We start from the raw sequence: 27,415 nt of genomic DNA, 5'->3' as shown, positions 1-27,415 counted from the left end.
TCAGCAGCTAAAGGAAAGCTTTCACATTGATTCATGGCTGGTGTTAGAGTTGAGCTGCTGGTAGTCCTGACTGCGACTCTGCTGGTTTCAGTAGAGGGATGGGTGCGGCTCAAGAAAGTTCAACGTACTAATGTTTATGAGAGCCGCCAGCGGTCTGAACCACGAAGTGTTACCTTGCCAGGTAATCAACCACCAATGACACAGCACTGATAATAAGCGTGTGGTCACTGAAAGCAGGTTCTTGCAAACGTCTTCTTTCACATAAACCTGTATTACTGCATTAAGAACTCCATCATATTAACAAATCTTGTGTGTTTACAGCTGTACCACTATGTAATTTATGATGGACAGTAACACACAGACATCACTCTGTAACCGTTATTTACAGAGTTAATTCACAGACTTTATGATTGGATTGACCAGTGGCTGACGAGGACGCTTGCTTGCTTGTAAAAATGACCAGAAAAATAAATAATGACCAGATGAGAGGTTGAAAGAAAATGATTGTATGAACTAAACCTTAACTGAAGTATTAAAGGCAACGGTACAAGCATGGACGTCACTAGGATTGAAAGACGGGGGGCTTAGCCCCCATGGTATGTGTAACTTGTACTTGCAAAATCTTTGCACTCGTTTCTTTTGTTACTGTATTAGGACTACACTTATGTGAAGAAGCCAAGATGTTAACAAATAAAAAGCGATAGACGTACTCTGACTTTTTCATTTCTCCTCTGTTGAACAAAAGTTACTATATGTAACATGGGCGTTAGAAGCAAAAAATGTGGGTGGGTTTTTTATATATAGCCTATATATCAAGAGAATAAAATGTGCTGTTTTTTTAACACTATTTTATAGAAATCATTGTTGCTTATATGCAATTTTGTGTTTTGCTCTAAACTTCATTTCATTGTATCTTGTATACAGTGACAATACAGTCTCTATCATGAATCCTCAAATCATGGGGGTAGGTCTGGGGGTACTTGGTACTCGCTATGTCACGGTGCAGCAGGCACGAGCTTTAGCTTTTATACACATCAATACTGAATGGAATGAAATCACTTAGGCCAGACTGGACTTAAATGCTACCCAGTTCATGTAAATGTGATAGTAATGCCATGTCTAATTCCTCTCTCTATTAGATAAGTTGCAGGTCCAAAGAATGCTATTTAATTACTGTTACTGCACTGTGGATTGGTTCAATCAGTGTGATTTTGCTCTGTAGTTCGGCTTGCATACAAACATACATAAGCTGTTTCTAAAGAGACTTTAAAGTGGCTACTGTCTGATTTTAATAACCTGATTGTGGAAGGAATAAAAGATTTGGAGTAATGATTACTATATGTATGGATACATGTAGTGTGTGTGTGTATGTATGATTGGTTTTATTTTATATTTTCCTGTGGGTATATGCTAATGTATAGCCTAGCCATTTAGGCAACATCTATATTTTTTTGTTTTATTAAATAGGCTACTTGAGAGAGGCAATATTAACGGCATTCACATTATCAACACTACTGTTTTCCATAGCTAACTAAAATACCCCCCCTCCTTCAGCTCATGTAAACGTGGCTTAAGTTCAGCAAGTAACCGTTACTAACAACTTACAGTTTCATTCTGTATCACTCGCTACGCTGAATCAATCTTCCTTCACTGTGTGTGTGTGTGTGTGTGTGTGTGTGTGTGTGTGTGTGCGTGCGCGCGCTCAGCAGAGCAGCGATGAAAGGCAGCCTCCCTCAGGGTCCTAGTGCCCGACCACATCAGGGATTTAAATTATGAAGCAGAGGAAACAACCAGGATTATTTAAGACAATAAATACAAATTATTATATTTGTAGTATTCTAAAGTATTTAGCAATATTCTTGCTTCTCGTTGAGTACATGTCTGCACTGTAAAAAATCTTAAAATTATTTTTCTTATTATTTGGGGGTGCTTAGGACCATCTTAGGGTGGCTTTGGCACACTCCTTTATGCCTTTTGGACCTGCAAGGCCATGAGCATTAACAAATAATGCAAAAATATCTAAATTTACAAACAAATCAATATAAACTATCAAATTGGCTCCTACAATGATCCTCCTCTTAAATGTTAACATTTACTATTGTCCTGTAATGCTATAGTCTGCTCTACTGCCTGTTTAAAACAAACTAAATTGTTAACTTAGTGGATCAAATGTGTGAGAAATGTATTAGCCTATGTATTTCCATAATATCAAGCATAGATGACCTGAGATGTTTGTGTTTCAGTCCACTCTAGCAACCGCTTAGTCATAAGGACTTTGGAAGAAACCGTTTGACTGGGCTATCTAGATCGATTTGACAAGGAAATGGCTGGGTTTTTTTGACAGCAGTCATCTGTGACATTGGTAACAATGACCTTTCTCCCCTCCAGATGACAGCAGGGAGGACGATGATGGTGAAGATGCAGTTCTTGAGGATTCATTACTTCAAGTTGAAGGTGCCACCACCAGTGGAAACTTCTACAGTTTTGCTAACCATGGAGACCAGACTGACGCAGTAGATTCTAGTCCAAGAACATGGCGCAGAGGTACTGATGGTGGTTTTGAGATGGAATTTGAATATATCCCTTCAAGGAGCCACACCAGCAGTACCAGTCAGCGTCGGACTGGGATAGATGTGGTTTGCAGTGACGTTGGCTTCCAAATTACTCTGCCGACAGGTTCATTAAGTGAAGTCAAAGTTGTGGGTATGTACTTGACTTTTCTGCCTATTGAAACTCAAGTCTTTATTTTACTGAATGCATGTTGTGAACTTACTAAGTTTTCACTTTGTTCATTAGGCTCAAAGGACTTGCTGTCTGTTATGGATGCTCCAGAGTCTTGTGGTTATGAAGTAAACCCTCTGACTAACACCTTGGCTGTACCCTTCACCGGGTGCTATGTGAAACGGGTAGGTTTCTGTAAATGTACTGTAAAGTAACTGCCTTGGCTCTGTAGTCTTTACAAAGTTCTTGTGTAGTTTTGCATGTCTTGAATTGAGTTAATTTCTCTTTGTGAATTGTTACAGAGTGACCGCTACAGCCTGCAGTTGTTGTATGTCAATGAGTTTGATCAGACACAAGTTGCTACTGCATCTTGTGAGAGGAGTCTGAAGTTGGACCCAGGTATGCTCCCTCGCTCCAGTGGCCAATCCAGTCCCACATTAAAGTACATTGACCCAATCCCAGAGCGGCCGCAACAGCCTGCATCGCAAGTACCACCAACACCAAAGACACATGGTGAGTAGAAACTGCGTTCAGCAAATGTGCTGAATAGAAATGTTGAATGGTAACCATTTCACACGACTTAGATTTTTGATGTCAAAATGTTTTTGTCATTGCCCTATTAGGTTGTGGCATCCCCACAGGGGAGCAGATGACTTGTGGCCAGTCAGGAATATTGTCCTTAGACTGTGAGATGATGGGATGCTGTGTGGATTCTTCTACATCTGCCTGCTACTACCCAATGGATGGTGAGGCTTCTGTTTAGGGAGAAGTGGTTTAAAAAACATTCAAATAGGAAATGTCTGTATTTCAAGTGACTCCCACCCCCTCTCTCTCTTTAGAGTGCACTGTCGATCAACACTTTGTGTTCGCCATTCGTGCCAACTCTGCATCCATCCCTGTGGACCCCACCAAGCTTGTTATTACTGGGAGTACAAACTGTAAACCAGTCATTGCCAACGACAAAGTTGCCATCTTTAAGTTCAACGTTACAGAATGTGGAGTTCATGCTTATGTAAGTCCTCCCCTCTGTTACACTTTAGCAAGTTGGAAGATGCTTCCCAACTTGACTACCGTAAAACTTAATTTGAAAGCTTAGTCCTAGTTAAGCTATATTCACAGTGCAGACCTTAATGCTCAAGTCCAGTTTATTGCCCACATCTGATTGAGATTGACTGAAAATTACAAAGATCCTTGAAGGGGAGATGGTGGTGGTATTTATGCTGAGTCATGGCTTACTACCCTTTCGAACACTGTTTATTCTATCAAATATTTTCACTGGATCTTGTTACGTTAACAATCTCAGGCAAAAAAAAAAAAAAGCAACCTAAAAGTTAGTTTTTTATTTAATTTTATGCAACAGGGTTGACCTGCATTTTAGAAGACGTTTTACGGTTTAACAACTTTCAGCTGATTTGCTAAAGACAGCAGAACAGCAAGAACGTCCTGTTCTTTGACCGGCAGAGCTAATCGGAGCAGGGTGGGTCATGGCTTCGCCGTAGTAGGATTCAGTGATGGGATTAGGGCTCTTTGAAGGGAGTCAGATCTTATGGCTGCCTTCCTTTCCAAGAGCCGGCCCTTTTGGCTCCCAAACGGCTCTTCATTTAGTACCACTTCTGATTAGATTCAACTTCATTGTCATTATGCTTATCTGCATAATGGAATCTTTATCTGATTTGGGCTACATGTTAAAGTAGCCCGAATTGTAAAGAATCAGATTCCATGTGACTTGAACTTTTCACACTGTTACAAAAAAAGCTGCTGAGTCACATATGAGCAAAATAATCAGATTGGATAGTGATTGCCCTAGATGTCCCTTTTTTCTTTTTTTTTTGCTTACTGGCCTGGTGTAGAAACGTGTTTAAAAAATAAACACAGGACTCAATTAGACACCGGGTCTGGTTTTCAGAGAAGTTCTTTAAATGTATAAAACACCTTACAGCCCACCGAGTCGCCATCTTCAGCTAGTTCTAACCTGCTTAGATCGCTCCTAAAAATATATGGAAATGTTTAAACTTGTCAATATGGACACGCACTCATCTTAAGATCAGTGTGTTTCCCCGCAGTTCAATCATTCAGTTACTTTTAAAGAAACAATTCAGACCTACAGGTATGGTAAATAAGTGAATGTTATACAAGTAAAATTCACTGGTTGAAATTAACAACTTGCTGAGCAAGAGTTTGGAGTGAAAGGAAGTAAAAGGCCTGTCCCTGATAGACTCTTGTCCCAAATATAGGCAGCGTGTTTGATGCTGCAGACCTCTACATTTGCCTCAAGTTCCTCACCCTGACCTGCCATTGTAGCACACAGTTATGTCACAGGTTGATAGTGTTGCATCTAGATTTCCGATTTTTAATCGTGTGCCATAAGGTGCACTTAAAGGTAAAGTCTTGCATTCAAATATGACTTTTCTTGACAGGAAGTTGGTGAGACGATGATCTACCTGGCTGAAGTGCAGACTGCCGTCCAATCTCTGACCTTCCAGTATGGCATAATTACAACACGTGATCCGCTCAGGTTAGTGGGTTACACAATACACTTTGACTCGGTGGGCACAATTCTTCCACTCTGTGTTTGACCAGGCCATGTCCCTGGAGACACACTCAAAACAGCTCGTTCGATCACCTTAGGAACATCTCTAAAATCCGCAAAATGTTGTCAAAGAAGGATCTGGAAATGATAATTCACGCTTTCATATCGACAAGACTCGACTACTGCAACGCTGTTTTTATCTGTCTGAATAAGTCTACTTTGAACAAATTGCAAATTGTTCAAAATTCTGCTGCTAGACTTAACAGGTGCCCCTCGAAGTTCTCCTATTACACCAGTCTTATTGGACCTCCATTGGCTCCCTGTAAAATTCAGGATTGATTTTTAAGATTTTAGTGCTGACTTTCAGAGCGTTAAATGGGCAGGCCCCACATTACATCCTGGACCTTTTTTGAAGCCGTATTCCGCTGACCGCAGTCTTCGGTCCTCTGGCCAGAACCTACTTGCAGTCCCTAAGACCCGAGGGGACATGTCATTTCAGTCTGTTGATCCCAGACTGTGGAACGCTCTGCCCCTGTCCATGCGTCTGGCAGACACTGTTGTCTCTTTTAAAAAGGATCTGAAAACATGTCTATTTAAGAAGGCTTTTGGTTGATGGGTTTTCACTAGTGTCATTTTAATTTTATATATTTATATACATTTTATACTGTTTTTATTTACTCTTTTGTACAGCACTTTGTGATTTTATCTGAGAAAAGTGCTTTATAAATAAACTTTACTTACTTACTCTGTTGCTTGTGTGTGTAGTGCTAAGCTTAAATGTTAATCCACATTTGCATAGGTTCATGGTTGAGTGTCGCTATAGCAAAGCAGGGATTGCTCCACAGTCACTAGCCAGTGCTGGCTACATGGTGAAGACCCCGAGTTCCAGCTTGCCATCAGCGGTCCTCTCTAATGGCTTATATGCTGTTGACTTGAGAATTGCTAAAGGTCGGGTATTTATGCCTTATTTTCTAAACCAATTGCAAAAAGTACAATCTTGATCAATTCTGCTTGAGTAGGACTGCACACGAGTCTACCCTTTGTCTAACCCCAACAGATCAGACGTATTCAAGCTACTTGCCCACAAACAATCGGCCCTTGCGACTGCTGCTTGGCAATCCAGTCTATCTTGAGCTGCGCCTGATATCTCCAAAACCAGATGCGGTAATCCTCGTCAACTACTGTGTAGCTTACCCTCGCTCTGCAAGGAATGCTCTGGTGCTTATTTATGAAGGGTAAGCATGAATGAACTCCATGTGGAATAAAACACATCCTCCTCGCCCTCTGTCTACCTAACCATGAGTTATGTTTGTCTCCAGGTGTCCCAACCTTTATGCTCCAAATGTGTCCGTCCTTAAAATCATTGACTCCACAAATCGTCACCAGAGGCGGTTTGTGGTTGAAGCCTTCCAGTTTATTGTTCAAAAGACAAACAGATACCTTGATGAAGAAGTGAGTATTCAGGAAGCCATTATGGGTCTAAATGGTCAAAGCTATGCTGTGTACAACCGGTGCAGACTGAGAAGTTCCCTGACACAGTAATGTGGTGACTTGTTCATTACGGGGTCCTTTTTTAAAATGGAATAGTGACCTGTTGATTAAATGTATCCTATCCCGCTGTTTTGATTGCAAAGCTGAAATGAAACTTACAAAATAAGTCTGTGTACTACAGCTTGTCTAGTTTTCAAATGTGAAGAAGTCTCTGCTCCAATTGAATTGTCTTCACTTGAAATTTTGTACAGTAGAGGCAACTTATCCCTGTTTCCCATAAAGAGTTTTTGTGTATTAATGGCTGCCAAAGTATATTTGGTGACCCCTTTTTGACAGTTTAATTATTAATCACTCTGAGAATGAGGCCATCCACAATTGACAACACCTGGTTGTTACCGCTGTCATTTGGTACCATGTTGGTTTCGATGGGGTCACATGCGGCTCGTGTTGCTGTGAGAACGCATGTGCCACAGTGCCGTCATTCTGTAGAAAACACTGTTATGGAATGTGTAAACTGTTTATTTTTCTGGCATGATGAATGTGTTTGGGTTTTTTCCCTCCCCCCTGTAGATCTATTTCATGTGCTCTACAGAAGTGTGTTTTGAAGCAGATAGGCCATGTGAACAACGGTGCTTTGATGAAAAGGTGAGTCTGTAAACTATGCAAATGTGCTACCAGCGCAGTTTGAAGTCTAATCAATTTCTTTTCTTCTAGGCACCATAAGGATGCTGCAGAAGACTTGAAGATAAAGATGAAGATAAAGGGGGGGGATGGAATAAATGAACCATTTTATAACACAGTATACCTGGTCTTGTGGGTTTTTGTTAATGTAGACTTGTAAGTCTGTAAATGACTGGAATGAAACCACATTTCCCTTGTGAAACAGTGACATTGTTCATAAAAGGACACTGTTGGTAGAGTGATCTTCAGTGTTTTTGATCAAGGTTTGAGCAGAGGAATCTACACTGTGTATATATGTAGATAAGGAGGGGGGAATGAGAATGCAAATCTCCATCGAGGATCAACGGAAACGCCTCAGAATAATGCAGTAGTTCAATACCAAAACTACATCCTCCAAAATTTAAAAATATTTGGATGATATATGGCTCGAGAGCTGAAAGTGATATTGGGTTGTGAATTGCTTAAGAATGTTGTGATATATTACTGTAACATGACAAGGGAAAATGCAACACGAAGACAGATCAAGTTTTGTTAGTGGTTGGACATTGTTGAGAGACTGCACGAAATGAAAGACTGACCCATCACACACCTACTAAAACCTTAAGTAAAGTTTAGAAAGATGCGTTTCAGACCATGCAGCCGTAGTTACTAAGGTAAATGTTGATGACTGCACATTGATACAATAAGTTTGCCAAAACCAAAAAAGAAGGGGTGCAATCATTACATGTAAGATTAGGAAGAGACACAGTGTTTGTGTTTAACTATTTCTATCTTCCTATAAAGTTGTGTTGGTAAATTGAGAGCAAGTTTAAACCGGATGTTCCCCAGCTGCTCTGCCTCAACTCTGATTTACAGAGTTCCCCAATGGACAGACAGCTTTCCTTGTTGCTGTAACAAGTCAGCTAACTGCTGCTAACTAGTTGCCATTATCTAATTAGCTTAGTTAGCCTGCAACTACTGGTCAAATTAGCTTACCCTGCCCAGACTGGGAGCTCAGAGCACCAGGGTGTGTATTTAGGTTTACATTTTTACTCAAGCACTGGAGGTTTTCAGGCCAGGAGCAGCACAGGGCAAGCGGGTACTGAAACTGCGCTCAGCAGCCTCCAAGTGAAAACAACATGAACCGATCCGAACACCGAACTGGCAAGAAAACTACCTTCGCACTGTATTCCAGTGGTCAATCTGGCCTCCATTGGTTACTGGGAGCTGGAATCAGTCGCACAGGCTCTGCATTGATGGGGTAGGGGCGTAACCACCTTCAACTACTGGCTACACGCTGATCAGGGGACCTTTCTCATTTCCAAATTTGTGCCTCCTGGAGCCTGTGACCCGGAAATCGATCTCAGTGCACCATCTTGAAGGACATCTCAATTCCTAAAATGCACATCGAGGAGTCTTGCTGGAGGAGCTACTAGCGAGGATACATCACTGTATCCTTTAGGAAGTCTTTTCAGCTGCTGTGAAGTTTAAAAGAGGCATGACATGCAGCTGTAATCAAATGCGCAATCAAACTTTCTGCCCTTCACCATTTGTGTAGCGTCTCATAAAGCGCTGTTCTAACCACATTCCTTAATGTAATTTCACTTTGATATCACTGATGTGATGATGTTGTTATTGTTGAATGTGGTGTGTGGATGGGCAGCAGGATTGTAAAAATGAACACTGAATAGCGGCTGGATGAAGAGCCTCTCCAGAGATGCTGTGCGTATTTATCTCCCGACAGCCGACAGGATCAGTCAAAATCTAATGTTAATTCATGTTTTGTGTTCTTCAACACATCTAAAAGTTCTCACACACAGTCCAGGTTAATACAGTGAAACTGTTTGGAGTAAATCAACCGTCCTCCTGATCAGTCCCGAGCTCTATCAGAGTCTAAACATGGATTACAGAAGCTGAAAGTTTAATTCTATTTCCTCTGTCTATCCTGTCAAGTTTATTACTGCAGGGTTTTTTTGTTTTGTCCCACGATATTTGCTGTGACATTACTGCACAGATGGAAATGTTTAAATGACTGACAGCAGCCTCTCTAATCATCAAAGTAAATCGTTACAGATAACAAACACTCAGAGTACATTTATATAACACAATAAAGAAATCACATGGAAAGCTACAGGGACCGGTGGAGGTGTGGTAAAATGTCCATGCAGGTGTGGTCTCTAAATCTGATAAAATAATTAGTTGGTGGGGGCGGGTGGATGATTAATGCATAGGCCTATATGAGTTCCCTTAATGTCCGAGCCGATCCGCGCATCACACCAATCCAGCAGCTACAATTGTTACAAAACAGTGCACTCGGCTGCTGAAGTCAAATTATTAGCCTGTAATATCAACCAGAACATTCAGCACTGATCTGCTGTGTTTCATGTTATAATAATAGTGCCCATGTAGTCTGCACGTCATTACAACAGTAGAGTCCTCTGATGACAGTTTTAAATGGGATTATATGACTATGGGATTATATAAATGTCACCGTGTCCAACGAGGGTTAAAATGAAGGGCAACTGGACTTGGTTGAAGATACTGGAAGACGTTTCGTCCCTTATCCAAAGGACTTCTTCAGTTCTGACTGACTGGCAGGGAAACTCAGCTATTTAACCTCAGTGGGGTCGTTGGCCCGGGTCATCGATACCGCTGGTTCGTTAGTGTTCCTTGGTGTTGTGACGACAGTCGTTACAGTCGTTGAGACTACCTGTGGCCAAGACTGAACGACCATCGTTGGTATCTTCACCTGAGGCCAATGGGTTAAGTTTGTTGAGTTTCCTGGGAAGTGATGAAAGGACAGCATTGTAAGTGGGGTATAAGTGGTGGCGTAGACCCCCTCCCCTGTTCAATGACGGCTTCTCAACCCTGGTGTAGATGGCTTCCTTGACACCTCTTTCAAACCATCCATCTTCTCTGTCTAAAATGTGCACCTGGTGGTCCTCAAACGAGTGTCCTCTGTCCTTCAGATGTAAGTAGACTGCAGAGTCTTGACCTGAGGAGTTGGCCCTTCTGTGTTGAGCCATGCGTTTGTGTAGTGGTTGTTTAGTCTCCCCAATATACAGGTCTGTGCATTCCTCATTGCATTGGACCGCATACACTAGATTGCTTTTCTTGTGTTTGGGTGTCTAGCATCTGTCTACGTGTCATTTTGTAAAGAGATTGATGATAAAACTCTCACCTCATCAGGCTGAGGGCTGAAATGATCTCCTGTTTTCAGGCAATAGGCGCACCACAAGAAGAGTACTGTGTAGCCTAGTGAATGATTTGGCTGCTGTAATCTTTGACTGTTTTCAACAGATGCTATAATGTTTATTGGAACCTCGAGATGTTTCTATGCTTTTTCAATGCAAAATGTCCTTAATTTATTTATTTTTAAATTTGTAATGGCCATTTTAGTAAAATGAATGAATAATAATTTCACAGTAAATAAAATGACCCACATCCATGACGAGCCCTCCCTTTCAGACACTGTTAGCGATTCAGCAGCACTGCCTGAGGCTCTGACGTTGCTGACGTACTGCGGTAAGCGTGTCGACTCATTTCCATTTCCGGTGCTTGTGTGTTGGTACCGTGTTGTGCTGCTCTCGCTAAATACCAGTTAAATTTGTTAGATTACAGCAACCAACTGTCCGCTAAACACTTATTCTTACAGTAATTTTGCCTAAGCACTCACAGTTCTTTCCAACGTTTAGTGACAGCTGTTCAATCTCATAGTTGTTCAAACGTTTTGGTAGCTAACGCTACAGTACTTTAGCTTAGCCGTTAGCGACATTAGCTCAGCAGCTAGCGATGGCTTCTCCTTCTCCCTCTCTCTCTCTCCTACTTTCTCCTGCTCGGTATGTCAGATGTTCAGTTTCTCCTCTGCCTCCTTTAGCGGTAATGGTACGTGTAATAAGTATAGTTTATTTTTAGACATGGAGGCGAGGCTCAGTGATTTAGAAGTCCGGCTCCGCACCTTGGTAGATCAGTCTTTGGCTTCAGTCTTTAGCTACTGTAGCTAGCCAGTCCCCGGTAGTCGGTGCGGAACGGCCTGAGTTAGCCTGTGGTAGCCCTCCCCCGGCATCCCCTGTGCAGCCAGGAAAGGGTGGCTGGGTGACTGTCCGAAGGAGGAATAGTCGTAAGCATTCAAAGCCCACGGGGCACCATCAACCTGTTCACGTTTCTAACAGATTTTCCCCACTCAGCGACACCCGCTGAGAAACTAACTGTGATCATTGGCAGCTCCATTTTGAGAAACGTGAAGTTAGCAAAGCCAGCGGCCATAGTTAAGTGCATCCCTGGGGCCAGAGCGGGCGACATTGAGTCTTATTTGAAACTGCTGGCTTAGGATAAACGTAAATACAGTAAGATTGTTATTCACGTCGGCGGTAATGACTCCAATCGGAGGTCACTAAGATTAATGTTGAGTCGGTGTGTACATATGCAAAAACAATGTCGGACACCGTAGTTTTCTCTGGACCCCTGCCAAATCTGACCAGTGATGACATGTATAGCCGCATGTCGTCATTCCGCCGCTGGTTGTCGAGGTGGTGTCCAGCAAACGATGTGGGCTTTGTAGATCATTGGCAGACTTTCTGGGGAAGACCTGGTCTGATTCGGAGAGACGGCATCCATCCCACTTGGGAAGGAGCAGCTTTCATTTCTAGAAATCTGGCCAAGTTTATTAGTGGACCAAATCCATGACAACCCAGAGTTTAGACCAGGAGGCAGAGTCGCAGTCTAACACACTTCTCTGCTCCTCCATTTCAGGAGTTACTTAGTGAAAATCCTATAGCGGCAGTGTCTGCCCCCCGACCATCGAAATTATTTAAATCAAAGGTAAACAGAAGAGGAGCTGTGCTTAAAAACCTCATAAAAATTAAAACCACAAGAGCAATAGTGCAAAACAATAGGAAAATTAAATGTGGACTCTTAAACATCAGATCTCTCTCTTCTAAAGGTGTACTAGTAAATTAACTAATATCAGATTATGATATTGACTTATTTTGTCTTACTGAAACCTGGCTGGGAGATGGAGAATATGTTAGCCTAAATGTTTGGAGGAAGAAGAATGATGAGTACCATCCCAAGAACACCATCCCTACTGTGAAGCATGGGGGTGGTAGCATCATGCTTTGGGGGTGTTTTTCTGCACATGGGACAGGGCGACTGCACTGTATTAAGGAGAGGATGACCGGGGCCATGTATTGCGAGATTTTGGGGAACAACCTCCTTCCCTCAGTTAGAGCATTGAAGATGGGTCGAGGCCGGGTCTTCCAACATGACAATGACCCGAAGCACACAGCCAGGATAACCAAGGAGTGGCTCTGTAAGAAGCATATCAAAGTTCTGGCGTGGCCTAGCCAGTCTCCAGACCTAAACCCAATAGAGAATCTTTGGAGGGAGCTCAAACTCCATGTTTCTCAGCGACAGCCCAGAAACCTGACTGATCTAGAGAAGATCTGTGTGGAGGAGTGGGCCAAAATCCCTCCTGCAGTGTGTGCAAACCTGGTGGAAAAACTACAGGAAACGTTTGACCTCTGTAATTGCAAACAAAGGCTACTGTACCAAATATTAACATTGATTTTCACAGGTGTTCAAATACTTATTTGCAGCTGTATCATACAAATAAATAGTTAAAAAAATCATACATTGTGATTTCTGGATCTTTTTTTTTAGATTATGTCTCTCACAGTGGACATGCACCTACGATGACAATTTCAGACCCCTCCATGATTTCTAAGTGGGAGAACTTGCAAAATAGCAGGGTGTTCAAATACTTATTTTCCTCACTGTAAATAAAATCGAATTGAATTGAATTGGGGTGCAATTGCAGTGATTAGCACTGTCGCTTCACAGCAAGAAGGTCATGGGTTCAAACCGCGGTTGCCCCAGCCATTCTGTGTGGAGTTTGCATGTTCTCCCTGTGCCCGCGTGGGTTCTCTCCGGGTACTCTGGCTTCCTCCCACCATCTAAACACATGCGGGCTAGGTTAATTGTTGACCTATCCCGCTGTAATTTACTACCACACATTTGTGTGCACAGTGGCAAAGCACTATCCAATAATAATATAATGCAAATTCGGAAAGTATTCATTATTCAACAGAAGTTCACTGATCTGAGCTTCCATGCTGTTACTGTTTTATTGCCAATAATATTCATCAGCTGTCTCAGGAAGGTAATGGCACATTTATGTCCCCCTAACAAAGCCATAACAGAGGCTGAAGAAGAACTACATGAAATTACAATCCAACTACATATTTTTTCTACCAGCGCAGTAAAAGCGGATTATAAGTATAATAAGTTTAGCTGTCTGATCTGAGCTTTGATGCACCGGGATGAAGTTAGTTTTATATTCAACATTCGTCGGTTTTCGCGCCTGTTACATTCAATAGCTCCGTGTCAAAATCTCCATTTCTTCCAGTTTTGGGATATATTGGAGAGCTAATTCAGGCAGAAGTTTCATAGCTGTGATCACCTCAAAATCGCTGAAGATAACGACGCAGTCCAGAGCGCAATGCACTGAATGTCTGTCAAATGCGCCTGTCGCTGTAGGGGGAGTTAGAGACCGTCTGCAAATTGCAACACATCCATTTCAATCTTCAATAACTAAAACTTAAAACTTAAATCTCAAACCACTGCTAATACAACTAGTGACCACCCTCAAACATTTCACACCTCTAAGTTTGTAAACAAACATGAAAATAAATTAATACATTAATTAAATTCTTAATTATGCAAATTACAATTGAACAATTTCAATAGCTTGCTCATTGTTGAATATATTGGCATCAAATCACCTCTCTCCTGCGCATTCTCTCACTACTTTCACACCTGTAAGTTTCTGAGAAAAACACTTAGGGAATCCCTTAACTCCAATATCAGGGAACCAATGCCTGAAATATGTACCTTTTGACATTGTAATTTCAATAGCTTTATTATTCATGAATATATTGTCAGAACAGAATGTTTTCAGAGAAATACATTTTTATCAATAAATAATTTGAAATCAATAATACCGAATTCTGATTTAAACAATCCAGTTTAATGCACATTGTGCATCAAGCCAACACTACAACACACACACACACTCATTCTGCCTGCAGTTGCTGGATCTATTGGATGTGACAGTTAATGTTATGCTCACACACGCACAGTATCAGAAAAAAGTAATATTGAAGTTTGTTACAACCCTGTGTTGTAAAGGTTACTAGTCATTAAAAACAATAACATCAATCGCCAAGGTTGAACGAGGCCTTGAACTAACCATGTTGGGAGGCGAGATTAGGGACTCACATATGCACAATTGCAATGTTAGAAAATTTCAGAGAAACAAAAGATAAAGAGATTTTCAAACCAAACATCTGCTGGTAAACTTCACAGCAGGAGTAAATGTAAAGTAATTAAACTTCAACAGAAAATGTAGTTTTCTATGGTTGTAAACTCAGTAACTTAGGACATTTCACCTTTTATTAATACCCCCCACATACCTCTTCGATTATCGTTCAGAGAAAGAACTCTTAATTAATCGTCTCCAATCTGAATGCAGCGGTTATTTATGAAACAGAATGGACCACGAAAGTATGCTTTCTCTCCAGCCTTCTTTGCCTGGCTAATGAGTGGCCACAAAGCTTCTCTTGCCAATCTGTCCTCCTTTGTGAGATCCTCCAGAAACTTAATTCCAGCCTTGTGGCACACCTTCAACTCCTTCGTCATCTTCCAAAAATCCCTGTGTTGTCGTCTTGTGAACTGGACAATGATATAGCACGTTCTGTTTTCAGGTTTCTGGCCGATCCGATGAACTGTGTCCATGATGTCATCCATGTTCTTCTCCCAGTGAGGTGCTATTTTGCCAAGCAGTTGAATTACATCTCTTCTGGTTTCCTCGTTCACTTTCTCCTTCATTCCTTTGATTCTTAAATTCCATCTCCGTTTATATATGTCATTTTCTCTTGACCTTTCTTTTAGCTCAATGTTCTCCACTCTTAGGCATTCCACTTCTTTTTCCATTACAGATATTTTCGTTTTGCAGTCTTTGACCTCCGCAGCGTTAAAGTCAGATGCTTTGGTTAAGCTAGCTATCATAGCACAGTTTTGTTTAAGCTGCGTGCTAAGATCTTCTAGGTTTTTTTTCTTGCGTTTCAAACCTCGCAGCTAATGTGTTAATTGCAGCAAGGATTGTGGAGTTTGATACTTCATCCTCGTTTGGCTTTGCTATCTTTCGAACATGAGCTCCTTTAGATGGAGTGGAGGGAGTGAACTCACATGTGTCTTCCAAGCTTCGTTTATCACCACTCGGTCTATCCGTCGTGTCCTTTGGGTCCAACATGGCATAGTCATGATCCTGTCCTCGAGAGAGTGAAGAAATGTCTTCAAACTCCGTTTGAGACATTTTCCAGTTATTTTCTTTCTTTTTAGTTTCAACAGTAAAGATACTTCAGTGGGGATATGTAATTAAAGAGTGTTCTGAGGAAATTGAGCAAGACAGCTTCTTCCGTGCAGCCGTTCACTACGCCATCTTGCTTCCCTCAGGAATTCAAAGATCCAATTTATGCTACCTATCGAGATGTGCTACTTAGCGGTTCTGCGCATGCGTATGACCCACAAGCGTGGTTTGTTTCCACGGCCATAAATCTGTGCAACCTTGCTGTTGGGAATGCCGTTGAGAAAGTGGCTGATCGTCAGTAACAAAAAAAAAAGAAAAACATTATTACTCTATCAGAATTGATATTTTAAATAAAGATGGCATAATATAGTATTTCCACATGCTCCCCATCTCCGTACAGTACACATGGAGTGAGTAGTGGTGCAATATGAAATGATTCTGTGGTGGGAGCATTATTTGATAGGGGATATTAGTCATTAATCAGAATACGCTACCCCTGAAATGATGTTATAATATAATCAAAAAACAGAATATTTCAAAATACTGTGAGAGTTATAACTTTATGGGATTGGAAAAGGTAACACATAAGGTAGCATTTTTCAATAGGGCAGAGCGACTCGATAGACTCTGCTGTCGATTAGCGCTACGGTAGCATTTTTCAACAAGGCAGCATATATCGTCAGAACACCGGAATTACACAAGGAGAAGAAGAACGCCATGGTGATGACGAAACGCGCTCTGTAGCGCTGTTTGTCCTTGTCGGCTATTGTAGAAACATGATGACAATATACAGAGACCTCCATAGAAGCGAGTGCCTGCGGTTATGGAGATATAAATGGCTCATTCTAAGGTAATAAAAACATAGCGGTTCATTATGCAAGGTCTTTATACACCACTTAAAACTTAGTTATGGATATTATATTGCATTTCTGTCAGTAGATCCTCAGAAATATTACACACTGAACCTTTAAGGCTACTACCCTCTGTCTGTTTGCATCTATAGATTTATTCTAAACTAACCAAAACAAGGTATTGATGTAAGTCATTAACTGGGGAAGTTCTGTGGTGACATGCTTTAGTTATTTTGTTTATCCTATTCTCGGGGATCAATAAAGTTATAGCTATCTATCGGTCTATCTTCTATCTATCTTCACCTGCAGTAACTTCTCAAATGTGTGCAAATTAGCACATTTTAATTATTTAGCGCCTACTTTGCATATCAATGTGGCGACTGTGATGACGTTATTAGACACAAATGTTAGGCCCTACTGTATTCACATGTAGTGCCTCCATTAAGTACAGTAAATTATCCTGTATGGCCATGAGATATTGCCTTAACTGAACTTCAGCTAACTTATTACATTAGCGCAGCTCATGAGTCATGCATGTTAGGAAGTATAGGCCTATATTTGCCTTTTGTTTAATTAGTGGTAAACTCGAGGCACTGGTAGTTTAGTCTTTTGTTCATCACCACTCACCTCCACACAAGCCAGATGCTGGGAGGGGCTGCGGCCTGTCTGTCTGTGTTGTGCTGCTGCTGAGCAAGAGAGAGAGAGAGAGAAAGAGAGAGAGGGAGAGAGAGAGGGCATCAGAACTCAACAAAGTGTGATCTTCTGACCTGATGTTTAGTTTTTTCCCCAATAAATATATTTGTTTTATAGGGAAGCTGTGTGCAAACAGGAATATACTGTGTATTCATTTATTTTTTTTAAAAAGCACCCCACAAAAAAGGCCACTTTCTCTTGAAAAAGGGCAGGTAATGAAGCCCCTTTTATGTCTATGTGTGCATGTGCCTGATTTTTGGAGTGTTGGTATCTTAACACTAATTTAGTGTAATTTTTAAAGAGGTGGTATTATGCTTTTTGGCTTTTCCCCTCTCCTTTATTGAGTTATATATCTTTTTTGTGCATGTAACAGGTTTGCAAAGTGAAAAAGCCCAAAGCCCAAAGTTCCCATCTCCCACAGAAAGCTCTGCTCTGAACCACTTGAAAACAACTCGTTTGTAGTCCAGCCCTTCACTTCCTTTACTTGTGACATCACAATGAAAACACGTCATAAAGCTTGCCAAGCAGCTTGCGGGGGTCAGAGGGAGCGAGCTGAGGGATACTAAAACGTAACCTGAAAACACGACAGACTGCTGATTGGTCAGAAAGAATATACACTATTCACTGCATCATCATTGCATGTGCCAGACAGAGGCCAGCAACAGAAAGTTTTAGATTTTACAGTTTTGTGTGGCATTTCATCACTAAATCCACATCTGAGAAGTTTTGAGGTGAGAAATCAGCTGTGTAGATTTTGAATATTGACAGTTTTACGAGAAGTGATAGCGGAACAAATATGTGCTTGAACATTTTCAGAGTTGAGGAGCTCCGCAAGTGGCTGCGGGGGAAGCCTGTGCCAACCCACGGGAGGAGCATGTGATGCCGGCCAGCCGCCCGCTCACAGAGCCCTCTGCTCCCGCCGTCACACAGACCGCTGCAGCAACAACGGCAGAGGAAAACACAGCTGGAAGGTTTTCATACCGCTTATCTGTCTTTACATTCTGAGTAATGTTGAAACATTTTAACTTAAAAAAGAGAAAGCTGTGTGGATCGCTGGTATGTGTGTCGCATTGAACATTACGTCGTGGCAGTTGTGTGTGGCGTCGCTATGACGACAAGCTACGTACTATCTCTGGGTACTATCTGCAATGGAAAACGGAGCAGGGCCGAGTAGAGTCGAGTATCGATTTGCACTATGGTAGCATTTTTCGGCAAGGCAGTATAACATTAGATCGTCAGAACATCGGCAACAATTCAACGTTTAGTCCTAAAAGACGATGCAACTCCGACTCTGTTTGGGCCTGGAAATTCACAATCACAACCTGTAAGTATGCTTTATTGGTTGTGAATTATATTTAAAATAAACACGGCAATGTAACTTCAGATTGTGCGGAGTTCTTGTAAACGTTATCACAGCTAAAGTTATAATGTTACAGCTGATGTGAAAGCTACTGAGAAAACTTTCAAATTGTTTGGCCAATTTTTATGTAAAATTGAGTTGAAATATGGTGATTTCTGTAGTGGTTTATGGTAAGATGTGGAACAATGATGATGTGTGGTTGTGGACTTGTGAGTAACTTAAACCATCTGCTAGGTTACGGTCGCAGTCTGAAGCGGCTTTGATTTGGTTCACACTACCTTGTTTCTTACGACCCGTCCTTCTCTGCTTCTGATTGGCTAGTAGTCCTTACCTGGGAACTGCGCATGTGCAACTCCCAACAAAGATTTTGTACAAGTAAGATACATCGCTCTGTAACTCAAGAGCGGCGCGTACAACACATAGGGTGAGAAGAGGAGCTGCAGCAATGTGCAGTGACAAATATGGTGTTTTTTGAAAATGAAACCATGTAAACCTGTTCTGGTACAACCCCTAATTAAGATTTGAACCTGAAAATGAGCATAATACCACCTCTTTAACACTTCTTAACACCGACCAGTTTTAGTTAAATATAACACTTTTATGTAGTGTATTAATAAATATTTTATTAAATATTTTTTAAATAATAATTTTCAAATTATTATTATTTTGATTGCTTGATATTTTAGTAATTGTTTTGTTTTTACATTTGATTGATTTTTTTTTTATCAATTAATAATTTCTTTTATTTTTTGTCTATTAATATTCACACACATTTATGGTATTATCTATTTATTTTAATGTTTAATTTTTTTTACACATACACACACATGCTTACAGTTTTATTTATTTATTTTATTTTAATTTTTAATATATTTTTATTTTTTAACACAAACACACATACGCTTTAATTACTTTACGCTTTCATTATTGTTTAATGAAATGTATGGGGTTGATTGTTCTTATGTAGTTTGCATGATGCTTTGGCAATATTGTTGTTACACATTAATGCCAATAAAGCTAATTTGAATTGAATTGACTTGACATTAACTCTCTCAGAGGATCATTTGTTACTACACAAGTGTTATCTGAGGTGGTAAGTAGACTCATGGTTTTAATTGTATTTAAAACATACTGAGGATGACCCTGGCTAACTGTTTCCTTCGCTTCTCCGGGTTACTCCTGGTTTAGACCACTACTGTCTTGCCCCATTTCGGCTTGATAGTTTAATGTTTGGTTTAGTTCTACATTTTGTTTTTAGTTCTTTTGTCTGTAACTTGTGTCAATTTAGTTTTGAGATTTTTAGTTTCTAGATTTGCTTTAGTTGTATATTCTTGTGAGGGGTTTTTGTGATGGTTTGCCCTTTGTCCAGCCAACAGGGTTACTTTAAGTGAAATTGTTTTGGATTCTTTTTGTATTTCATATTGAGCAGGGTGCCATCTTGTTGGGAGGCAAGGTACCTTCACTTATGCCTGGATGTAAATGCACCAGGACAAGATATAGACTGCACCATTATGCTGTGGGGTTTGTAGTGCACATAAGGTGGATATTGGTACTACCCCTGGTCACAAGTGACCTCTGCTTATTTTTTGTTACGGCTGTTTTAACTAATTATTGTAATAAATTCTATTACCATTTTATCATAGTATTGCTGTTTTACATTTCCTTTCCAGCAGTTCAAGTCCCAGTTTGTTATTAAAAATCTTTGGTATATTTTGAACCATGCCTCTGTCTCATCAGTAACATTCATGTGGGCCTTTTTTCTTGTCCTTCAAATAATCAAGGTTTAAACTTACCAGGGTGCAGTTCCCTAGGTGGCGTAGCTTGGCTTTCATTCAGTTCCCCCCCCTTCCTGGTCCAGCATGCCACATTTGCAATATAAAGATGGTCATGTTTTGTGTGTTGAAGCCATTTACTGGCACCTCAAATTTGATTAGATTACTTGTTAGGGTGGCTAGTAATGGCAACATGAGTTTAAGTCGTCGTGGCGGCTCACCATTGCAAAATGACCAGGTGCCAGCACAGCAATATAAAATCGAACAGAATGCTTAGTTTACTTAAACAGTGTTAGTTTAGACCCAGGTCAAAAGCATGGTCCCTAGTTTTCCAGCAGTCAGTGGAGTGCTTTTATGAAGTGGAAAAGCCAGGATCAGACAATCTCACTTACAGGTTTGATTTAATGAAACTTTGTCTTTTGGGTTTGAAACAAACTGGTAACTCTCCTGTTACCTGTGTTGGGCAATATTACAGTAATTCCTCCAGTAACTAGTAGTGTAATGGATTACATTTTTCAAAACAGTAATGTTAATAATCCAAGTCATGCTGCGTTACTGGACACACCATCCTTGACGTGAATGCGCAGCAGGTCAGCCACACCGGAAAGGGAGAGTAATAAAGTAATACCTTAGGATTAATTTGTAACTCATTACAGTTTCTAAGTAACACTCGGGGATTTCAGCAACTTCATCCTGGAGCACTGGGGCTCGTGTGGAGAAGACCCGCACCTTCATGCTGGAGTGGCTCTCCTTCATATGCAGATAGGCAATGACATGCACTTCAGTATACTGTATGTCTGTTACTATGAACAAGCCTTATTCATTACTGGTTTTTAATTTAATACTGAAACAGCCTCAGTATGTTTATACTGGTACAAACTAGAAGTTATAATAGTCACTACATATACTAGTGGCTCCAAATTGCTGCAAGATGGGACTTAAAAATGTAAACCTCCATCCATCGTCAACCGCTTATCCTGCGTACAGGGTCGCAGGGGGGCTGGAGCCAATCCCAGCTGACATCAGGATAAAGGCAGGGTACACCCTGGACAGGTCGCCAGTCCATTGCAGGGCCATATGGTGAATGTTTTAAACTAAAATCAAAATCTGATCTATAACATCCCTGTTTAGGGAACATGGTATGCTCGTCTGTCACAACCCCACTCAGTGAATTAAGTCAAAAGAAATTAAGCAAAGAACTTGTTAAACATTATCTGGCTTTCATATTGAAAACTTAATAGTGAACTGGAGAGGAAATAAAGATGTTTCTCTTTCTCCCTCTATCTTAATATATATATTTTTTAAATAAAGACTATTGAATAGTCTGCTTATTTGACTTGTGGTGCAGTACTCAACTATGTGTTTGTTCTTGTACTGAAATCTATGCAATAAACACTTTTGCCACCCTGAGAAATTTGTGTCATTTTATCTTTCTTCTGGTTAAAGAAGCGGAAAGGTGTGATTTCAGTTCCATCATGGAAGAACTTTAAAACAAACGTCCAGCAATGCTCTGTGAAATACATCGTCGTTTACACAAAGCGCTTCTTTTGGAGATTGAAATGAAAGCCAGCTCTGTGAAATTAATAACTTAAATGTTAATGACACCCTTTATTAGGTATAATTAAAGTGTAATCTATTTAACATTTGTGATCAAATGTATGTGTGATGCCTGTAATATGGTTTTTACTCAGGTGTTGATTCTACTTTTGAGATGGAGAGTAGATGGTTTCATATTATTTTTAATCTATTTTAATGATTTTTTAAAACAATGACATGTACATACATGAGGAAGACGATGACAGACACCTCAATATAATGCAGCACCCAAAGGAAAACCCTGTGTTGTTTAAATGTGTAACAAGCAATATACATGGTGTTATTTAAAAAAATAAATAAATAATTGAACATGCTTGCATTATTCTAAATGTATGTCTGAAAAATAAATTCCAGTTATACTTCAGAAAAAACTCCAATTAAGTATTTGCACTGACTGTGTGCCTATAACTTGTAAGATAAAGTCATACATTTACATAATTAAATGTTGGTCAATTGATTTATTTTAAAAGTACTGTAACATCTTAGAAACATGAAATAGGCCTTTCCTTTAGTAAACAGGCGGTTTTCATTCCCAAACCTGTGACTTTAGTTGAGTAAGCGAGTGCCAATCAGTGGTCATCAGGTGCACTCAATTAACTTCAAGCAGCATTTCAAGGGGCTGCATGTTTGTCTGGGTTTTCAGCAGCTACAGGAAAGCTTTCACATTGATTCATGGCTGGTGTTAGAGTTGAGCTGCTGGTAGTCCTGACTGCAACTCTGCTGGTTTCAGTAGAAGGATGGGCGCAGATCAAGAAAGTTCAACATACTAATGTTTATGAGAGTCGCCAGCGGTCTGAACCACGAAGTGTTACCTTGCCAGGTAAACAATCACCAATGACACAGCACTGATAATAAGCGTGTGGTCACTGAAAGCAGGTTCTTGCAAATGTCTTCTTTCACATAAACCTGTATTGCTGCATTAGAGGCAGCCTCCCTCAGGGTCCTAGTGCCCGACCACATCAGCGATTTAATTATGAAGCAGAGGAAACAACCAGGATTATTTAAGACAATAAATACAAATTATATTTGTAGTATTCTAAAGTATTTAGCAATATTCTTGCTTCTCGTTGAGTACATGTCTGCACTGTTAAAAAAAAAAAAAAAAGAAATCTTAAAATTATTTTTCTTATTATTTGGGGGGGCTTAGGACCATCTTAGGGTGGCTTTGGCACACTCCTTTATGCCCTTTGGACCTGCAAGGACATGAGCATTAACAAATAATGCAAAAATATCTAAATTTACAAACAAATCAATATAAACTATCAAATTGGTTCCTAAAATGATCCTCCTTTTTAAATGTTAACATTTACTATTCTCCTGTAATGCTATATAGTCTGCTACTGCCTGTTTGAAACAAAGATGTGGTGTGTGTGTGTTTTTTTTTTTTTTTTTTTTTTTTTGACAGCAGTCATCTGACATTGGTAACAATTACCTCTCTCCCCTCCAGATGACAGCAGGGAGGACGATGATGGTGAAGATGCAGTTCTTGAGGAATCATTACTTCAAGTTGAAGGTGCCACCACCAGTGGAAACCTCGCTAATTTTGCCAACGAAGACCAGACTGACGCAGTAGATTCTAGTCCAAGAACATGGCGCAGAGGTACTGATGGTGGTTTTGAGATGGAATTTGAATATATCCCTTCAAGGAGCCACACCAGCAGTACCAGTCAGCGTCGGACTGGGATAGATGTGGTTTGCAGTGACCTTGGCTTCCAAATTACTCTGCCGACAGGTTCATTAAGTGAGGTTAAAGTTGTGGGTATGTACTTGACTTTTCTGCCTATTGAAACTCAAGTCTTTATTTTGCTGAATGCATGTTGTGAACTTACTAGGCTTTCACTTTGTTCATTAGGCTCAAAGGACTTGCTGTCTGTTATGGATGCTCCAGAGTCTTGTGGTTATGAAGTGAACCCTCTGACTAACACCTTGGCTGTACCCTTCACCGGGTGCTATGTGAAACGGGTAGGTTTCTGTAAATGTACTGTAAAGTAACTGCCTTGGCTCTGTAGTCTTTACAAAGTTCTTGTGTAGTTTTGCATGTCTTGAATTGAGTTAATTTCTCTTTGTGAATTGTTACAGAATGACCGCTACAGCCTGCAGTTGTTGTATGTCAATGAGTTTGATCAGACACAACTTGCTACTGCATCTTGTGAGAGGAGTCTGAAGTTGGACCCAGGTATGCTCCCTCGCTCCAGTGCCGACTCCAATCCCACATTAAAACGCATTGTCCCAATCCCAGAGCGGCCGCAACGGCCTGCATGTCCCCAGCGGCCGGCATCGCCCCCGCCCCAGCGGCCCCAGCGGCCGCCGCGGCCGGCATCGCCCCCGCCCCAGCGGCCCCAGCGGCCCCAGCGGCCGGCATCGCCCCCGCCCCAGCGGCCCCAGCGGCCGCCGCGGCCGGCATCGCCCCCGCCCCAGCGGCCGCCGCGGCCGGCATCTTGTGAGAGGAGTCTGAAGTTTGACCCAGGCATGTTCCCTCGCTCCAGTGGCCAATCCAGTCCCACATTAAAGCACATTGACCCTATCCCAGAGAGGCCGCAACAGCCTGCATCGCAAGTACCACCAACACCAAAGACACATGGTGAGTAGAAACTGCGTTCAGCAAATGTGTTGAATGGTAACCATTTCACACGACTTAGATTTTTGATGTCAGAATGTTTTTGTCGTTGCCCTATTAGGTTGTGGCATCCCCACAGGGGAGCAGGTGACTTGTGGCCAGTCAGGAATATCGTCCTCAAACTGTGAGATGATGGGATGCTGTGTGGATTCTTCTACATCTGCTTGCTACTACCCAATGGATGGTGAGGCTTCTGTTTAGGGAGAAGTGGTTTAAAAAACATTCAAATAGGAAATGTCTGTATTTCAAGTGACCCCCACCCCCTCTCTCTCTTTAGAGTGCACTGTCGATCAACACTTTGTGTTCGCCATTCGTGCCAACTCTGCATCCATCCCTGTGGACCCCACCAAGCTTGTTATTACTGGGAGTACAAACTGTAAACCAGTCATTGCCAACGACAAAGTTGCCATCTTTAAGTTCAACGTTACAGAATGTGGAGTTCATGCTTATGTAAGTCCTCCCCTTTGTTACTTTTTAGTCAGTTGGAAGATGCTTCACAACTTGACTACCGTAAAACTTAATTTAAAAGCTTAGTCCTAGTTAAGCTATATTCACACTGCAGACCTTAATGCTCAAGTCCAGTTTATTGCCCACATCTGATTGAGATTGACTGAAAGATCCCTTGAAGGGGAGATGGTGGTGGTATTTATGCCGAGTCATGGCTTACTACCCTTTCAAACACGGTTTATTCTATCCAACATTTTCACTTGATCTTGTTACGTTAACAATCTCAGGCTAAAAAAAAAAAAGCAACCTAAAAGTTAGTTTTATTTAATTTTATGCAACGGGGTTGCTACCTATACTGTGAACAGTTGACCTGCATTTTAGAAGACGTATTACGGTTTAACAATTTCCAGCTAATTTGCTAAAGACAGCAAGAACGTCCTGTTCTCTGATAGGCGGAACCAATCGGAGCAGGGTGGGTTATGGCTTTGCCATAGTAGGATTCAGTGATGGGATTATGACTCTAAGGGGTGTGCTTCAGGCGGTACATCATGCATGCTGTGTAATCTGCTGGGAAACTGGAAGCCAACAGCTGAGAAGTTGACGTTTCTTGACAGGAAGTTGGTGAGACGATGATCTACCTGGCTGAAGTGCAGACTGTCGTCCAATCTCTAACCCTCCAGTATGGCATAATTACAACACGTGATCCGCTCAGGTTAGTGGGTTACACAATACACTTTGACTCTGTGGGCACAATTCTTCCACTCTGTTGCTTTTTGTGTGTAGTGCTAAGCTTAAATGTTAACCCGTGTATTTGCATAGGTTCATGGTTGAGTGTCGCTATAGCAAAGCAGGCGTTGCTCTGCAGTCACTAGCCAGCGCTGGCTACATGGTGAAGACCCCGAGTTCCAGCTTGCCATCAGAGCTCCTCTCTAATGGCTTATGTGCTGTTGACTTGAGAATTGCTAAAGGTCGGGTATTTATGCCTTATTTTCTAAACCAATTGCAAAAAGTACAATCTTGATCAATTCTGCTTGAGTAGGACTGCACACGAGTCTACCCTTTGTCTAACCCCAACAGATCAGACGTATTCAAGCTACTTGCCCACAAACAATCAGCCCTTGCGACTGCTGCTTGGCAATCCAGTCTATCTTGAGCTGCGCCTGATATCTCCAAAACCAGATGCGGTAATCCTCGTCAACTACTGTGTAGCTTACCCTCGCTCTGCAAGGAATGCTCTGGTGCTTATTTATGAAGGGTAAGCATGAATGAACTCCATGTGGAATAAAACACATCCTCCTCGCCCTCTGTCTACCTAACCATGAGTTATGTTTGTCTCCAGGTGTCCCAACCTTTATGCTCCAAATGTGTCCGTCCTTAAAATCATTGACTCCACAAATCGTCACCAGAGGCGGTTTGTGGTTGAAGCCTTCCAGTTTATTGTTCAAAAGACAAACAGATACCTTGATGAAGAAGTGAGTATTCAGGAAGCCATTATGGGTCTAAATGGTCAAAGCTATGCTGTGTACAACCGGTGCAGACTGAGAAGTTCCCTGACACAGTAATGTGGTGACTTGTTCATTACGGGGTCCTTTTTTAAAATGGAATAGTGACCTGTTGATTAAATGTATCCTATCCCGCTGTTTTGATTGCAAAGCTGAAATGAAACTTACAAAATAAGTCTGTGTACTACAGCTTGTCTAGTTTTCAAATGTGAAGAAGTCTCTGCTCCAATTGAATTGTCTTCACTTGAAATTTTGTACAGTAGAGGCAACTTATCCCTGTTTCCCATAAAGAGTTTTTGTGTATTAATGGCTGCCAAAGTATATTTGGTGACCCCTTTTGACAGTTTAATTATTAATCACTCTGAGAATGAGGCCATCCACAATTGACAACACCTGGTTGTTACCGCTGTCATTTGGTACCATGTTGGTTTCGATGGGGTCACATGCGGCTCGTGTTGCTGTGAGAACGCATGTGCCACAGTGCCGTCATTCTGTAGAAAACACTGTAATGGAATGTGTAAACTGTTTATTTTTCTGGCATGATGAATGTGTTTGGGTTTTTTCCCTCCCCCCTGTAGATCTATTTCATGTGCTCTACAGAAGTGTGTTTTGAAGCAGATAGGCCATGTGAACAACGGTGCTTTGATGGAAAGGTGAGTCTGTAAACTATGCAAATGTGCTACCAGCGCAGTTTGAAGTCTAATCAATTTCTTTTCTTCTAGGCACCATAAGGATGCTGCAGAAGACTTGAAGATAAAGATGAAGATAAAGGGGGGGATGGAATAAATGAACCATTTTATAACACAG

The 27,415-nt window shown here is 41.2% G+C and overlaps 1 protein-coding gene across 2 annotated transcripts; it reads left to right on the top strand.

Moving 5' to 3' along the window:
• Nucleotides 1–27,415, top strand: LOC119907082 (zona pellucida sperm-binding protein 4-like). Of its 2 annotated transcripts, none has more exons than XM_038724659.1 (12): nt 1–181; nt 2,389–2,703; nt 2,797–2,906; nt 3,024–3,234; nt 3,345–3,467; nt 3,561–3,733; nt 5,139–5,236; nt 6,051–6,199; nt 26,184–26,361; nt 26,446–26,578; nt 27,187–27,261; nt 27,331–27,415. In XM_038724659.1, exons 1-12 carry the CDS (start codon nt 34–36, stop codon nt 27,337–27,339), a joined length of 1,722 nt encoding a protein of 573 aa, XP_038580587.1. In that variant the 5' UTR covers nt 1–33; the 3' UTR covers nt 27,340–27,415. The 2 variants fall into 2 exon arrangements, with proteins under 2 accessions (XP_038580587.1, XP_038580586.1); XM_038724658.1 differs by lacking the exons at nt 26,184–26,361; nt 26,446–26,578; nt 27,187–27,261; nt 27,331–27,415 and adding exons at nt 6,309–6,486; nt 6,571–6,703; nt 7,313–7,387; nt 7,457–7,544 and having other exon boundaries at nt 3–181.

The sequence above is a fragment of the Micropterus salmoides genome, unplaced genomic scaffold (assembly GCF_014851395.1).
Source record: "Micropterus salmoides isolate LMB-PRFRI ecotype aquatic unplaced genomic scaffold, ASM1485139v1 Ms_hic_scaffold_17, whole genome shotgun sequence".
Taxonomy (NCBI): Eukaryota; Metazoa; Chordata; class Actinopteri; order Centrarchiformes; family Centrarchidae; genus Micropterus; species Micropterus salmoides.
The sequence above is the reverse complement of the archived record's forward strand: the minus strand, read 5'-3'. Positions and strand labels throughout refer to the sequence as shown.

Bases quoted from the DNA above. Each gene is read 5' to 3' on its own strand.
- LOC119907082 (XM_038724659.1), top strand. From the start codon at position 34: ATGGCTGGTGTTAGAGTTGAGCTGCTGGTAGTCCTGACTGCGACTCTG. The intron at 2,704-2,796 runs GTATGTACTTGA...TTTGTTCATTAG, and splicing joins AAGTGAAGTCAAAGTTGTGG to GCTCAAAGGACTTGCTGTCT. The intron at 26,362-26,445 runs GTAAGCATGAAT...GTTTGTCTCCAG, and splicing joins CTGGTGCTTATTTATGAAGG to GTGTCCCAACCTTTATGCTC.